This window comes from Ranitomeya variabilis, chromosome 5, assembly GCF_051348905.1.
Source record: "Ranitomeya variabilis isolate aRanVar5 chromosome 5, aRanVar5.hap1, whole genome shotgun sequence".
NCBI lineage: Eukaryota > Metazoa > Chordata > Amphibia > Anura > Dendrobatidae > Ranitomeya > Ranitomeya variabilis.
The window spans coordinates 105,761,415-105,779,302 of NC_135236.1; the positions used below are offsets into that span (position 1 = coordinate 105,761,415).

General features: G+C 45.6%; 1 protein-coding gene across 2 annotated transcripts in view; it reads left to right on the forward strand.

The window, feature by feature from the left end:
• Positions 1-17,888, forward strand: part of LOC143775227 (hexokinase-2) — a 40,779-nt gene that overhangs the window by 13,666 nt on the left and 9,225 nt on the right. For both annotated transcript variants that reach the window (XM_077263105.1, XM_077263106.1), the window contains exons 2-11: positions 384-546; positions 7,976-8,124; positions 9,344-9,463; positions 10,067-10,162; positions 11,851-11,950; positions 12,029-12,212; positions 14,073-14,228; positions 14,871-15,104; positions 15,214-15,518; positions 17,650-17,798. In XM_077263105.1, the coding sequence (XP_077119220.1) occupies positions 384-546; positions 7,976-8,124; positions 9,344-9,463; positions 10,067-10,162; positions 11,851-11,950; positions 12,029-12,212; positions 14,073-14,228; positions 14,871-15,104; positions 15,214-15,518; positions 17,650-17,798 (1,656 nt within the window). The remainder of the gene's footprint in view (positions 1-383; positions 547-7,975; positions 8,125-9,343; positions 9,464-10,066; positions 10,163-11,850; positions 11,951-12,028; positions 12,213-14,072; positions 14,229-14,870; positions 15,105-15,213; positions 15,519-17,649; positions 17,799-17,888) is intronic.

Sequence of the window (17,888 nt, forward strand, 5' to 3'; positions counted from 1 at the left end):
TAAGGATTAACACAATCTCTGAGTTCTGGCTTCAGGACATCCTGGAGAAGACGGAAAGCGTGACTAGGTATTGTAGTGAGTGTTCTGCCATTACATACTGGAATCATCACCAACTGCTTAACTCCTTCTGTCTCAGACGTTCTTTTGTTCCTTCTTTCTTATTAGCATGTTACTATCATATAGGGTAATGTTTCCTAAACAGCAGCACACCCGGCTTATGTCTCTAGACTTAGAGGACATGGAGTATATATACCGTGAAGGGTGCCCCCGTGTGCCAGCCATGCCTTGGCTTTGGTATCAAGTCCTCTCGGTTCTATGGAAAACTGGTAGAAGAAATAAGCAGCAGAAGCTCACAGCCAATTGTTGTTGTGTTTTCTCTTCAGGTGGACAAGTACCTGTACCACATGCGCCTCTCCGATGAGACCCTGTTGGAGGTATCGAATAGATTTGGCAAGGAGATGGAGAAAGGACTCGGAACAGAAACTAATCCCACCGCCTGTGTGAAGATGCTGCCCGCATTTGTCCGGTCAACACCAGACGGCACAGGTAGGTAGGGGCAGGGGTGACACTGCTAGAACTTCATGATGGTCTGAGACGTAATGCAAGTGTCTATTTTAGACCGATTCATTTTCTAAAGCTCCACCTTGAAGCCAGGCTGAAAACGGTGTTGGAACAAATTTATGATCTGTTTCTAAAATATCTGTTCCCATAATATCTGACTTTACAAGTGGGAGAAGTATTGGAGGCAGAGTATGGGAGGGGAGGAATCAAGTTTTTCATGAATCGGCATGGGCGTAGAATTCATTTTTGTCAGCCATGTTGCCGAGTGGAGCGTCTATGTTGGGTTTATTTTAATGACAATCTAATGGGTATTAATTTCTGTTACTTGTACAGCTCCAACATATACCACAGCGCTTTACAGACATCATCGCTGTCCCCATTGGGGCTCACCATCTAATTCCCAATCGGGATCTCTTTGGAGTGTGGGAGGAATCCCACCTAAATATGGGGAGAACATAGAGCAGAAGAAATGAACTTTTCATACTTTGGAGAGTCAATCAGAAATCCGATGTAATTTTATTATGGTATATCGGCCATTACGCACTCCGGGGCGATATGCTAACACTATAATAAAACTACTTATGGTTTTCTGATTGCATCCCTTCAAGTGCTGAGGTTCATTTCTTCCACATTTGGGTGGTTTTCCAGGACTAGTGAATGCCGAACCATTATGTTTAAGGGCACAGACACAACGCACATGAAGGTCGTGTCTCAACTGCCCCACAGCAGGCAATGTTGAGAAATCTGCTTTTTAGATTGCAACATGACTACCTTACTTTTATGGTCTTTTGGGAAACAAGTCCCCCGATTAGTGTCTGGTAGCATTTTTTTTTTCCTCTCCTTACCCCACTAATTAAACAAATACCCAAACATTTTAATATTGGAGGTGGCCCGTGTTGGATGGATATGAGTCTATGGGTATGTTGGGTGTATGTACCAAGAGCTTTCTTGGGTCATCCGCCCTCCAATATAAACAGTAAGCAGAAAATTCCCCAATTCCAAACAGTAGTGTATGCTGTAGTGTAGAAAAGCAGAGTATGCCCCCCAAAAATGATCCGGTGGTGAGCTGTTCACCCAGGGAAAGCTCCTTTCCTCTTTCCAGTACCACAATACATATGTTTGCTCCCTTGTAAGATCCCTTTGTGGTTTCCGTCCTCTCTATACTTAGAGCAGTAGACGTGCCACAGCCTGGCATTTTGGCAATTATGCAAACACGAGAATGTCTTTGGGCAGTGAACCTCTCCCTCGTAGAAACATGTCTTTGTGCTAAAACACTGCAAGGACTGTAGAAGGCAAAGCCCTGGCACAGCGCATGGCTGCCGCATTGATAACACATCTTGCTATCGCTGCAGGATCGTTTTATTGCCCTTGTAAAGCACAATGGAGCGTCTGTTAAAGCCGTCTAAGCGTGACAATCCTGTGTAGTTATATTATAGTCAGATATGGAGAGAGTTGTGCAAATATCTGCTCCAAACAGCAAAAATGACACATATTGGGAGACTGCGATTGTAAAAGCAGTATAGAGGGACTATATAGGGAAGCTATACATAGTATGCCCTCGTAGTAATATCCTACATGATGGCACCATTACACATGCTGCCATCTTTATGTCAATTTCTGCCCATGTGAACAACTTTCTGGGAAGACGCCACTCTAATAAACATTCCCAAGATATATGGCAGCACAGGCATGTCACCATTCTCACTAGTAAGGTCAAAAATGCTGGCAAGGTCGTATGTAGACTTATGTAGGGGACAAAGGGGATGTATCAGCTCTCCTGACAGGTCAGTTTTTCCATGAAATTCCAGTTGTGGGGGTCCTATTCTTAGTGTTCTACATTATACGGCCCAAAATGTATGCATAAACTGACAACTGGGGGTTAGCACTTACCTTATCACAGGGGGGCGTGTCCATATAGTGTGATACTGGCTGCACTGATTGGACAGTGTAAGTGTGCAGTGACACCCCCCCAACTTGTAACTCCCCGTTGTCAATTTACTCACAAGTTTGTTACACAGAATAAAGCGGACATGTCAGGAGAGCTGATGGGGCCACTTTCAAGGTTTTCTTGAATCCATTTATAGAATCATAGAATGTTAGAGTTGGAAGGGACCTCCTGGGTCATCGTGTCCAACCCCCTGTTCAATGCAGGATTCACTAAACCATCTCAGACAGATATCTGTCCAGCCTCTGTTTGAAGACTTCCATTGAAGGAGATCTCGCCACCTCTCGTGGCAGCCTGTTCCACTCATTTATTACCATCACCGTCAAAAAGTTTTTTTCTAATATTTAATCTATATTCTCCCTTTCAGTTTCACTCCATTGCTTCTCGGGTTTCCATGTGTAAATGAGAATAATGATGATCCCTTTGCACTGTGACATTCCTTCAGATATTTGTAGACAACTTTTAAGTCACCTCTTAGCCTTCTTTTTTGCAAGCTAAACATTAACAGATTCTTTAACCGTTCCTCGTAGGACATACTTGACAGTCCACTCAGCATCCTTGTAGCTCTTCTATGAACTTGCTCAAGTTTTTCAATGTCTTTTTGAAAATGTGGTGCCAAAAACTGGACACAGTATTCCAGATGAGACCTGACCAAGGAGACGTAGAGGAGGATAATTGCTTCACGTGATCTAAACTTTATGCTTCTCTTAATACATCCTAGAACTGCGTTTGGCTTTTTTGCTGCTGCATCTCACTGTTGACTCCTGTGCAGTCTGTGATCATTAGTATACCCAAGTCTTTTTCACACGTACAGTTGCTTAGTTCTATTCCTCCCATTCTGTAGATCTAATTTTCATTTCTCTTGACCAGATGAAGAATCTTGCATTTAACCCTGTTAAATACCATGTTATTAAGGCTGAGTCACACATAACGATATCGTTACTGATATCGTTGCAACGTCACGCTTTTGGTGACGTAGCAACGATCCCGCTAACGATCTCGTTATGTGTGACAGCGACCAACGATCAGGCCCCTGCTGGGAGATCGTTTGTCGATGGGAATGATCAGGACCTTTTTTTGGTCGCTGATCACCCGCTGTCATCGCTGAATCGGCGTGTGTGACGCCGATCCAGTGATGTGTTCACTTGTAACCAGGGTAAATATCGGGTTACTAAGTGCAGGGCAGCGCTTAGTAACCCGATATTTACCCTGGTTACCATTGTAAAAGTTAAAAAAAAACAGTACATACTCACATTCTGATGTCTGTCACGTCCCCCGGCGTCCACAGGGTTAAAACCTGCTTTCGGCAGGAGCGCTGCTAATATGCACGCGCTGCTGCCGAGCGCTTCCCTGCACTGAATGTGTCAGCACCAGCCGTAAAGCAGAGCACAGCGGTGACGTCACCGCTGTTACTGCCGGCTCTGACACATTCAGTGCAGGGAAGCTCTCGGCAGCAGCGCATGCATATTAGCAGCACTCTTGCCGAAAGCAGTTTTAACCCTGTGGACGCCGGGGGACGTGACAGACATCAGAATGTGAGTATGTACTGGTTTGTTTTTAGTTTTTTTTTTTTTTTTTTTTACTTTTACAATGGTAACCAGGGTAAATATCTGGTTACTAAGCGCGTCCCTGCACTTAGTAACCCGATGTTTACCCTGGTTACCCGGGTGCTGCAGGGGGACTTCGGCATCGTTGAAGACAGTTTCAAAGATGCCGAAGTCGTTCCCCTGATCGTTGGTCGCTGGAGAGAGCTGTCTGTGTGACAGCTCTGCAGCGACCACACAACGACTTACCAACGATCACGGCCAGGTCATATCGCTGGTCGTGATCGTTGGTAAGTCGTTTAGTATAACGGTACCCTTAGTCGCTGACCATTGTTCAAGCTTATCTAGATCCTTCTGAATCCTTTCTCTGTCTTTTCTAGTATTAGCTATCCCTCCTAGCTTTGCATTGTCTGCAAATTTGATTAGTTTACCTTCTGTTCCCTTATCTAGATCATTTTATAAAAATGTTGAACTGGTGCCAGGACAGATCCTTGTGGTACCCCACTTGAAATAATTTTCCAGTTGGATGTGCAACCACTCTTTGAGTATGATCACTTATGAATCCACCTAACTATAGCCTTGTCAATCCTATCCTTGGTCATTATTTTTCAATAAGGATGGTGTGAGATACTTTATCAAATGCTTTTCTAAAGTTGAGATATACTATATCTACCGCATTTCCATGATCCACCCAGTCAGTGCTTCCATCATAGAAGTAAATTAGATTAGGCTGGTATAACTTGTTTGCTACAACCCATGCTTGCTCTGGCTAATTACTGTATTCTTATCCAAGTACTTACGTACATGTTGTTTAATGATGTGAACCTGTGCAGTGACTTCCCAAACCTCCCTATCCTGGCATTAATCAGCAGCAATATGGGGGCTCCTCACTTATCTAAGCTCCTCATGTTAATATTTGCCATTACAAAACATTATTTTGGGGAATGTTTTGCTGAATTCAGCTTTCTGCAGATTGCTGCTGGATTCAGATCAGTTCTAAGTGACACATATGAGCATTTGTGTGGTAGGAGCAGCCATGTCTCCTCTCCACAGCTGTGCACATAGAGGAATAGCTCAGGCTATTGGCTTGTATTGTGTTCACACAGGTTGAGCACCCATTGTTTAAATATATCAGGCCGGTGTCATGTAAGAAAAGCCACTGCTGTCATGCAAGCGAGATGTCAGCCCATCAGGACTATAGTTACATCAGAACAGGGTGGAAAAGTGCATGGAGCAAAAAATGTAAATCCTGTGATTGCTGTGTGCGCAGACCTTATACGATACCTCTAATATCTGAAGTGTTACAAGATCCTTTGGGCTCCATTTAATATAAGTAGAAAATAAGATTATGACCCAGAAGAAATATTAACAAGACTGATTCACTTCATATCAAAAGTAGTAAAAGTGAGCATCATGGCTCTTGTCTGCCTAGAGCAGAGTTTCCCCAGACTTCAGTCCTCACGTCTCCACTGGTCATGTTTTCAGGATTTCCTTAGTATCGCACAGGTGGTGGAAGTATCATCAAGGCAACAGCGATTCTCTCACCTGGGCAATAGTATGGAAATCCTGAAAACATGGCCTGCTGGGGGCTGTGAGAACTGGAGTTAGGGAAACGCTGGCCTAGCGGAGACTATTCGATAGGTCACACATGGGCACCAGCTGGACATCAGCACCACATGTGGTACTCCTCTATATGATACTATCAGCCATTGAGCCTTGTGTATATACACTAGGGCAGGCACAAAGTGGCGGCAGTGCCCATCACGACCAATTGAGTCTCACCTGTCACATCCTGGATCTGGACTGTCATTAGCGGCTGTCACAGCAGCTACTATTACCGGAGGAGACCAGGATAATCGCGAGACGTCTGAACAGAATATTACACTCTACCCAAGGACGAGTGTGGTCGGGGTATTGTTGCATACCAGATCAAAACTAATCCTGGCCATACGTAGATATTAGCCAAACCCTCCAATTATGGCGACACCGGATGTTCTAAGGACAACAAGTGTCAGAGGAAAGGAGCATGTTGGATTACATCTACCTGGTCCTTTTTTGTTCTCCGAGAAAAATGATTTTGGGACACAGTCATTGGGATTTTGATCCAGTTTGCCTAATGTTAAGAATTAAAAAAAATGGTATGTCCCTCTAGACAGATACTCAGATACTCAGTGCACACACCCTGTACGAGGCAAGGGCCCGAGGGCTGGATTATACGAGTTTTTATAGTGAGACTGCAGCAAACTAATAGCAAAGCCAAGAAAGTGACGTATACTTGATATGCAAGAAATTCCAGTCAAGCCCCTACCGAGCAGTGTTATTAACAGGACCTGCTGCTAAATACAGCCATTATAGGGATTTTTTTATTTCATTGCTCCTCTAGTAATAAATGAAGATGTGTGTGGTGTGTACGTGGTGTAGACTTGTGTGGTGTAACCTTCCTCTAATGGGTATACCATGCTCGCCCCTATACCAGTCCCCAACTAATCCACATGGCTTATGTTACGCAGTGTTTTCTAATATATGGACGTGGGCTGAATGTTATAAAGGAGTAATCTAGATAAATTCCTAGAAAGCGACTGTTTCCCATCATTTGTCAGACAGAGTTTATCGCCTCACTGACGTAGGAAAGAGGTGGCGCTGTTGTAGGTTTAGTTTTTTTTTTTTCTCGCTTTTCATTTTCATACCTTTGACGTAGATCTGTCTGGTGCGATAGACAATGTTGTTTTCACACAGCAACCTGGCTTTAAATGGGTTAAATCCGTTGGCATCCTTTTGGTTTGTGCTGCCATCTGATTGTAGGAGCACAATGGTGTAATCCTACATATTACTGCCAGCGCAGCAGAACCACTGCCTGGGATGGAGAGCTGGGGTCATTCCAGGGCGTCTACGCTCATCCTAGGCCGTGCCAAGCTGATGCACCAGGGTCGCACTACGGGAGACGCTGATCCAGGTTTATCCCAGCAGGTTGCGGGGTCCCCTGAAGTCTGTGTGCACCATTAAGGGGTCCTCCGAGACGAAGAATATGGGCCCTTCAGTGCCACTCTTGAGAGATTGGAAGGCATGGCCAGATTTCTTCTTAGAGGACAGCTAGTTATAATTTTACCTATACCACCGTCATGTTCTCCCCGAAATTTCTGCTGTGTATTTCTAGACTGAACTGCCCCAGATCCTCATGTCATCTAGTGGGGCTAATCCTCGGCTTTTCCATACAGATCATCCTAAAAAGTAGCACACACTGGGGTTTTCCTGTTACATTGCATGAGTTCCAACAAGCTGACTGATGGATTAGTTTACTTAATGGAGGCTACAGAAGGAAACCGTGCAAAAATTTCAATGAAACACAATTGAAAAACTGATATTTTTTAGTCCCAATGACATGCAGTAAGAAAAAACAAAACTAAATAAAATACTCCCAAAGGGGACAACCTCTGGAATTTGGTGCAGAATCTTCACTAAAATCCGTCATATCCCACCCATGCTGAAGTTTCCTAAGTGGTGTTGCTATTCCTCGGTGATGAGGTGACTATTCCCGCCCCAGGCCTGGAGACTGGTTAGATCCTTTCTGAGCTGTCGTTTTTGTAGTGCCTGTATAATGCGTAGGATGACATACTTCCTTAAATAACCAGAATTATTGGCATTTTCCATACATCAATCATTATTACTGAATATCCCAATTATCTCCAGACCCTGAAGACACATTTCCACCAGTGACCGGACTGTAGATGTGGATGTAGGCGTCTTCCTGTTCCTACATCTTCATTGGGCTTGTATGATTAGTCCTGGAAATGTCCATGTATTCTCTTCAATTAGTCACTTCCCTACAGTAATCTGGACCATAGAATTGTATCTTTTGTCTTAATGGAGAGGCGACTAATAAACTCTTTGGATTACATACATTTCCTGTATTCTTTGTTTTGTATAGAAAATGGAGATTTTCTGGCTTTGGACTTGGGAGGAACGAATTTTCGAGTTCTTCGGGTGAAAGTTTCTGATAATGGAATGAAGAAGGTGGAAATGGAGAACCAGATTTATGCCATCCCGGAAGACCTGATGAGGGGCAGCGGAGGACTGGTAAGAGCGCAGACGGGAGGGCCTGAAGAAGAGCCTCCCTGAGAAGACCATTGTTACAGAAGGCCATTCTTAAAGCCTTGTTCTGGCAAACGCTCTCTCTCGATGTAACACAGGGCATAAAGTGACGCGACTGCGTGTAGGACTGTCTGACTGCCGTCTGTCCACCGCACAGCGCTGATTGGAATTTTTTCATGTGGGCAATTCATGGATTTAATTTGCCCAGGAGTTTTATTTTTTCGGCATGTAATTTTCCATGGCCATATATAGAGCACAGGTCGTGTGTAGGTCTTCACTTTGCACCCTTTTCCCATGCGTTATTATACAACAGGTGACATGATGGAGGGGAGTCATGCTGGATGCAGCCAAAGTCCAGAATGTGCCCCCTCAGCGCCGACGGCTGCACGCTGCCCCCGTCACACACAAGTGTCGTTTTTCTGCCAACGAGTGATTTCTGGAATAATAACACAACTGCCCGAATACAATAACTCGCACAATGCCGGCTCCGATCTGCCCGGCTCCTGCCATCTTTAATGCTGTGAATCACTTTGACGTGTTTTGTTGGGGGATTGGACAAAGAAAACTGTGCTGCCGGCCGCGACTGACTGTCTATTATAGTCAGGGGGCTTTTTATCAGATATTATGTGCCTGGCAGTAATGGGAATCTGTGACTGGCCAATGTTGTGGTAGCCACGTGGCACCTTGTGGACTCTAGCACTAAGGGCTAGTGCACACTACTGATTTTCTCGGGCTAGTGCTATCCGTGGTTTTCATGGCTAGCACTCTTGCCTATAATAATCTGTGAGCCTGTACACATGTCCAATGTTATTTTTTGTCTTTTTTTCATGGACGGAGAGGTCTGATTTTGATCAGCTTGTTGGACCAAAATTGGCAATGCAAGTCTATGGGTCCATGAAAAAAAAAAATCGGACGTCATCCAAGTGCAGTCAGTCCACACTGACCGAATGGAGAAAGTGGGAGAAACTTTTTTTTTTTCAAAAAATCTGATTTTGACTGTTTTGGAGACATCAGTCTTGTGAACAACTGGCTCCACACAGCCAACATTCATGATTTTCGGTACAGACCACGATCTCTGGAGATCATGGTCTTGATTTGGATCATGAATCTGGGAGCCTGTTTGGGGTTTTCTCAGGGTAACATTCGGCACAATAGATTGGTCTCCGCTACTTCTTATATCCTGTTCCTTCTCCTCCAATTCCAGCTGTTTGACCACATTGCTGAATGTCTGGCCAACTTCATGGACAAGCTGCACATCAAAGACAAGACGTTGCCCTTGGGATTCACCTTCTCGTTCCCCTGCCTCCAGAATAAACTGGACGAGGTGAGTGGCAGACAATCCAGTATGATGGACATTTCCTTATTGAATTTTCCAGGTTTCTTAGATCATTATCAGGACACCAGAGCTTTTATATTAAAAGCTACGGACAGACGGAGCCTGCTGGGGGACACACCACTATACACACTAAGGCTAATCTGCACTATGGCCGCTAGGGGCAGCTCAATGGCCGTCATGGGTGGCCTACAAAAATGTATTTTCTGCTTTTCAATAATCCTTTTTTGTCAGAAGAAAGTAGTCTCCATAAATAAGCAGATGCAAGGCGTCCTGGTGCTGCAGGCAAACAATGGCCTGTTGGGGAACTTTTAGCATTACAGCGCCACCACAGGACAAAGTAAACATTGCATGATGCCCATCGGGCAGTCCTAATACAAGGCTCTTCGTAGCTGCTCTGGATAATTGGGGACCCCTCAGAGGGTATTTGTGTAGGTAGTTTGCGTTTCTTCATTATGGCAATTACAGATTTATAAATCCAGAACATGGGGTTCTTGTTCCCCTAATATGGGAAGCCCTGGGGTTTTCGATATGGCATCTGACATTTTCACCAGTTTTTCCAGCAGAACATGTTATAGTTTAATCTCTCTGCAGAGCATCTTGGTGAACTGGACTAAAGGCTTCAAGGCGTCCGGTGTGGAAGGAACAGATGTGGTTACTCTGTTAAGAAAGGCTATTAAGAAACGTGGGGTAAGCGGGAGCTCCATTGTGCCCAGCCTGGGCTATAATAGCTATCCTCTGCCTGTTATGAATTCTGGAAAAATCTGAGATGGGAAACTGCATACGACTGTTGCCAAGCTGCCCGTCCCCTCTGCCGTCAATGCAATCACCAATCCGGAGCTATGAGAACCTAACTCCGGGGAATGAGTGCAGTGCCGGCGTGTATGTGCGTGTCTGTGGGACTGACGGAGATAAGGAAATGGTTGGCTGTCTCCAGCAGTCCCACAGACTCTGAATGGGGTGGCAAGGCGAATGCTTATATCCTTGCTCTAGTCGTAGGCCCTATGCCCCTTTATTGGTGGAGGTCTCAGGTTTGGACCCCTGAGAGCAGAGACTTTGCCTGTCCTACAGGCAGGTCCTGGGTTGTACATGTAGGACATTCCCTATAAATGGGGCTGTGTTGCAGCTCCTGGGCAATGTGGTGGAATTCTTCCATCATCCACACTTTCCTGACACAATTGCCTCCATGTTAATCAGATGGTGTAACCATAGATTCAGGTTCAGGGAGCTCGAATACCTTCATTTCTTATATATGAAATGGTTTTTATCATCATTAATGGGAATCTGTCACCAAGTTGTTGCAATGTAATCTGAGAGCAGCATGATGTCGGGGCAGAGACCATGATTCCAGCAATGTCACTATTTGGTCTGCGTGCTGTCATTTTGATGCAATCAGTCTTCTCTGCTGCAGAGCTTGAATGCTGAGCTCTGTATAACCCCGCCCACAGCACTGATTGGCAGATTTCTGTCAGTCAGTGGAGGGGGCGTGGTTACACAGAGCATCTGACCAAGCACCTAGTCCTGTAGTGATAATCTCCTGCTGATAAAACTCATTTTATTGAAACTACAGCACACAGCCTAGTAAGGGACATCACTGAAATCAGGCTCTCCACCCCTACCTCATGTTACTCTCAAATTATATGGCAAAAACTTGATGACAGATTATCTTTGATGGGTAAAGTTGCAAAGAGTTTGTACAAACAAGCAACTTTGCAATTTTACGTCTCATTATAATTCCTCTCCATTCTCAACGTACATTTTTTTTTAATTCTATAGCTTATTGCTCATTGCTGCACTTTCAGAGTTGTAGATGGCCAGCCTCCTGTCAGGAGTGCAGTGCTTACAAGCTCTTTAATATACATCTTTCCAACGCTGCGCTGTAGCTGGCCGGATCACTGGCGCTGTAGCTGGCCGGATCACTGGCGCTGTAGCTGGCCGGATCACTGGCGCTGTAGCTGGCCGGATCACTGGCGCTATAGCTGGCCGGATCACTGGCGCTGTAGCTGGCCGGATCACTGGCGCTGTAGCTGGCCGGATCACTGGCGCTGTAGCTGGCCGGATCACTGGCGCTGTAGCTGGCCGGATCACTGGCGCTGTAGCTGGCCGGATCACTGGCGCTGTAGCTGGCCGGATCACTGGCGCTGTAGCTGGCCGGATCACTGGTGCTGTAGCTGGCCGGATCACTGGCGCTGTAGCTGGCCGGATCACTGGCCCAGCTGTCTCTGCCTGCAGAATCGGTGGGGCACAGTTTAGGCCAGCGTTGAGACAATGCCGCAGATCCGAGCAGTCACTCCAGAATGGGTGGCAGGGGAGCGGCGCACTCCTGGAGAGAGATCATTAGTGTGATCCTTTTACCATTCTCCCTCTTCTCATTTCAGGACTTTGACATTGACATTGTTGCGGTAGTGAATGACACGGTGGGCACGATGATGACCTGTGGATATGATGACCACAACTGTGAGATTGGACTGATCGTTGGTGAGTGGGTTATTGTATACACTATAGCTGTACATACCTGGCCTATAGGATCTCATCAGTACTGTCTGTTCTTTTCAGGTACCGGTACCAATGCCTGCTACATGGAAGACATGCGACATATAGACCTCGTAGAAGGTGACGAGGGGCGTATGTGCGTGAATATGGAGTGGGGAGCTTTTGGGGATGACGGATCTTTGGATGACATCAGAACGGAGTTTGATCGAGAAATTGACAGGGGATCCCTAAATCCTGGGAAACAACTGTAAGCATCTAAGGGTCGAAACCGTAACGTTCCCTTGTGCCGTTCTATTCAACAGATTGGCACATTACACCGTATATTAACACCAAAAAACTTCCTACAATGGCGTCTTATGATCGCGTTTGTCACATGATCGTCTCACATCGATGCCCGGGACGGCCTGTTCTGCAATTTGTGTCACTCAGCTCCTCTATTTCCAGCTCCTATTGTTCATGGCGCCGGTCCATTGTTCTCCTGTGATATCCCATTGTGAAATAAGAACATGACTCCTTCCCAACCATATGATTTACATCCTAGATTTATGAATTGGGTAACTGGAGCGCCCCCACACCGCCGCAGGGCCGAGGGGTACCCGGAGCCGGGCCTCTGAGTCTCAGTTCAATTCTGGGGTTGTCACGGTGGCTAGACCCGGTCCGTGGCCCTGTCTGTCAGTGGGGGACGTCCGGTGCAATAAGTGGTGGTGTAACGGTGCAGTTGTGAGGTGCAGGTCGCGGTAAATAACGAGGACACCAGGTTGCAGTCTCTTTACCTCTTTACTGAAGATCTCTGGGTCCTCAGTCCGGAATACGGTTCACCAGGCTGCGCAAGTCCGGCCGGTCCAATGGCACCTCCAGAGTTCTCCTCTCAGGTGGAAATCGGTGCCTTCCTTCTTAGCGCTATGTGTTGCGGTCCTCCCCTGCTGTGCTTACGGAAAGTCCCCACAACCGTTGTGTCTGTTTCTTAAGTTCCCTCACAACTCGATTAAATGATTTTCTTCTAATCTTCCGTCCCTCCCTGATATTCTGGTTGGAACGGCACCCGTTTGTCGGGTAGGCCTGGAGTTCTTCCGGGACCCTAGAGACGCCCCTCTCCCGCAATTGCCTCCCAAGACTTCATAGGTGATATGTGTTAGACAGCCCGCCTTAGACTGACTGCCCTGCCGCTGTTTAGAGTATTGCTTGAAGCTGATTATTGTAATACTCCCTCGGCGTTCCGGCCACCGGTAGTGCGCCTCAGTAGGATGTTGCTCCGGTCTTACAGCACGACCCCTACTGGTATTCTCCTATTGCTTGATCTCGTTTCTCACTCAGCACAATCTATCTCGCTTCTAGTCCTTTCTTGGGTCCCGCCGCTTCCCGGAGCAGGCGCGGTCCCGTTACGTTCTTTTCAATGCCAAGCCTCTGTCAGGATCCCACCCCTGACAGAGACCCTACTGTCTCTTCCTCCACAACACCCTCTGCCACCAGGTGTTGCTTCGTCCAATCCAGTCAGCTTTCTGATCCAACTTCCTGCCTGACCCCCAGTTTACCCACTATGGTGGGGAGTGGCCTAATGAATAGCACCCTTAGCTCCCCCCGGAGGCCCAGCTGTGAAATGTATTGGTGTCTGTGATACCTGATCAGATGAACTCCTTCAGTGCCATCGGACGCACCATGGCTCCCTATAGTGGCGGAGCCACAGTACTGCAACGACCAGGACTCTGGGGCGCTGCATAACCCTATGGGTGCTTTCACACTGCGCTTATCTTCACATTCGTGGGTCCCGTCAGAGCTTGCATTCAACCCCCCCCGCAAAACGGAATTTGGGGACATAGCTGCACCCGTAGACAATGTAACGTGGCACTAGGTGTTGTGCTGTGCCATAGATCAGTGGCGTTTCCGTACAGAGGCGCCATGTCCAGATGCAGGCGATAATAATCACAGCGCTATTACACAAGGGCCAAGAGTTTTATAACTGCAACATCGCCACCTGCTGGTGATATTGGGTACTGACACCTGGACCCTATGACGACGCAGCCATGGTGAATATTATGTCGGCTGTGTTATCTGGGGACCGTAAGCGAAGTGCCGCTGATATCCGTATAATGGTGACTGTCTCCTGCAGGTTTGAAAAGATGATCAGCGGGATGTATATGGGTGAGCTAGTCCGGCTTATCCTGGTCAAGATGGCTAAAGAGGATCTGCTATTTGAAGGAAGGATCACTGCTGACCTTTTGACCACTGGACATTTTGAAACCCGCTACGTCTCTGAGATTGAAAAGTAAGGTCCATAAATATTCTGCTAATTAACTTTAAGCAGTTAGCTATCTTTAAGTATTTAAAGGGGCAGTCCCATGAACAACACATACACAAGATGGCTGATCAATGTATGAACACTAGGAGTTTACTGTTCAGACCACCACAGATTACAAGAGCCGGAGTCCCAAAGCCCCCTGTGTGAATGTAGCGAGCACGTGTGACCACTGCTGTATGCACCGTCTATAGGAGTGGTGGTCTCATATGCTCACTACTGCTCCATTCACACAGGGGACTCTGGGACCCTCATTCTTGTGATCCATGTTTATGGAGATTATTTATAATTATTTCTGAGTATAGATTAATGCTTTTTATGAAACCACTTTTTTAAAATCTATTAACAACCATATATTTATCCATCGGGGGCCGTACAATAATAATAGGGGCTGGTTTATTGAATATGTTCTTTGTTAGTCAGGCCAATGGTTGATGCACAATTATTATACCTTGCTGCTTACAGTGCAGCTTTCTTGAATCTTGGTGCCGCCATTTTTGCTGAGCCATGATGTCATTCTCTGTGTATGATGTCATCGCCCTATACGTGATCTCTACATATTGCCTTATAAATGAGCTGCTATTAACTCCGTGGAGTCTGCTGTTCTTACAGAGATAAGGAAGGTATCAAAACGGCCCATCAGATCCTGAGTAAGCTGGGGCTGGAGCCCTCCCACGAGGACTGTGTGGCCACGCACCGCATCTGTCAGATAGTCTCTTCTCGCTCCGCCAGCCTGTGCGCTGCCACGCTTGCCGCTGTTCTGAGACGTATCCGAGAGAACAAAGGTGTGGAGCGATTGAGGTCAACGGTTGGAGTGGATGGGTCCGTCTACAAGAATCACCCACAGTGAGTGCCTGAGATATTGATGGGAGATAGAAGCCACTATGCCTTGTCTTGGTGACATGAGTATAAATCTGCCCGATATTTGATTCTGTCCCCTCATCTCTTTCCTTAGCTTTGCACGGCTCCTTCAGAAGACCGTCCGCAGACTTGTGCCGGAGTGCGACATCCGATTCATCCGGTCAGAGGACGGCAGTGGGAAAGGAGCCGCCATGGTGACAGCTGTAGCTTACCGACTGGCTGACCAACGTCATGAACGGGAGAAGACGCTTGAAGCCCTCAACCTCAGCACCAAGCAGCTGCTAGAAATCAAGAGGATCATGAGTGTGGAAATGGCCAGGGGCTTGAAAAAGACGAGCCATGACGAGGCCACAGTCAAGATGCTACCAACATATGTAAGGTCAACGCCGGATGGCACAGGTAAGACGAGGCTGCCAGCGCTGCGCTCACGGCATTCAGGAGCTAGAAGTTAGACTGTCCAGTGATGCAGACTCTTCAGGGTGTTCACACTGCGTCTTATTTCTGTCAAAAACTTCCTTTTTTTATTCATTCAGCAGGATATTTAGAAATCGCTTTTTCTGTCTGGCGATTAGAATCCTATCTTTTTTTCACATGATTTCTTTTTTCCCCCCAATTATTTATTTATTCGTTGCTAGCGTTTTTTTTCCATTGCTTTATGGCTTTCAGAAAACTTTGTTATCAAAGGGCTAGGGTTTCTCCTTGCGTAAAGTGACCTTCCAGGTCTGGCATGCCAGTATGAGGAGACTTAAACACCATGCATGTTCCCCTAGGAAATAAAATATGCAAGAAGACTTGAACTCTAGCGCCGCCTATTGGAAATAGCCATCCTAAAAGTCAATATGGACCCTTTGACTTTCAGAAAACACAGCTAAAATGATGCCCAAAAAAAAATTGACAGAAAAGAAAATAAATAAATAAAAATAATAAAAAAAAAATAAAATTTTATATATATATATATATATATATATATATATATATATATATATATATATATATATATATATATATATAAATATATATATATATATATATATATATATATATATATATATATATATATATATATATATATATATATATATATATATATATATATATTATTTTATTTTTTTTTATTTTTTAACTAGTGTTTTTTTGACATTTTACAAAAGCAATGACGAACACCCTAGAGGCTTTTCAGGTAAACATTCCTACAAATCACTACAAAAGATGCCTTCTTTATAGCATTCGCACTGACTTCTGTTGTGTAGTGTGTGGCATCTTCCTTGCAGCAAGCCCCTGAAGAATGGGCAGGTCCCTTGTGCTGCATTTATATGTGCGGACAAGCTCAAAAATGGTGGAAAAACCCCTGTGTGAACATACCCTTATACTAACTCTTTTGAGAGAGAACTCCATTTAATTTAAAGGGATTCTGTCAGCAGGTTTTTGCTATGTAATCTGAAGACAGCAAGAGGTAGAGGCTGTAACACTGAATTCAGGGATGTGTCAGTTGTCCCAGTGCTGCTGCTGTTTACTAACTGTGAAGGATTTATGATTAAGAGATTGACATTTCCGGACTAGTCCGTCTCCGCCTCCTCCTGTGATAAGCAGCTGACTGCCTATGGACTTTGTACACAGAGAGCCTGCTGTGGGCGGGGTCAGCTTTCTCAGCTCTGCTTCATGCTAAATCTTAGAGTTCTGATTGTGTGAGAACGACTGCACCCAGTGTTCTAGGTGACACATTGTTGGATTCATCTTCTCTTTCCCTACATTATGCTGCTCTCAGATGAGGTAGATAAAACCTGCTGACAGATTGCATTTAAGCAGCTTTCCATGTGATAACATTGATGTTCTAAGCTTGGGATGATTGCTTCCTCCACCAACTATACTGTGATGTTGGGTTCGGTAGGAGAAATTTTTCCCTTTCTATGAGGTAATTATCATCTGCCTCATGGGGTTTTTGACTTCCTCAGGATCAACATGTTTTTGCTGTAGGATTTGGGTCTTTATTCCACCCTAAAACTATGAGGCTATGTTCACACGGTGCGGTTTTTGCTGCGGATCCGCAGCGGATTTGCACTGCGGATCCGCAGCAGTTTTCCATGTAGGTTACAGTACAATGTAACCCAATGGAAAACAGGACCCGCTGTGCCGACGATCCTTTTTTCCACAGGCAAATCCGCAGCGGTTTTGTCTGCAGAAAAAAGAAGTACCATGTCAATTCTTTCTGCGGATTCCGCAGCGGGTTTCCAGCAGCCCCAATAGGAAACTGCATTTGGAAACCCGCAGTGGAATCCGCAGAAGAAAAAGGATCAAAAACCGCAGCTAAAATCAGCACTGAATTTAGCTGCGGTTTTTCAAAACAGGACCTGGAAAAAAAAGGATGAAAAAAAGGAACGTGTGAACGTAGCCTGAAAGTTTCTAGTCACATGCTATCGTCAATCTTAGGCAGCTTGTGAATGTACCCTGGAAATCTGCATTACTTCTGGAGTAATACTAATAGTTCAGATCCTCAGCTGTAAATGCTGAATGACACCCCATAATCTTTCAGAGAGAGGCGACTTCCTGGCACTTGATCTTGGGGGCACAAATTTCCGCGTTCTCCTGGTGCGTGTCCGTAACGGTATGAGACGTGGGGTGGAAATGCACAACAAGATCTACACCATCCCACAAGATGTCATGCAAGGAACCGGAGAGGAGGTGAGCATTGCTGTCCATTATTGCCCCCATGTGGAGACTACACCTCAGCCTCACCCCGATATTATAATGTCGGTATAAGATATTCATTCT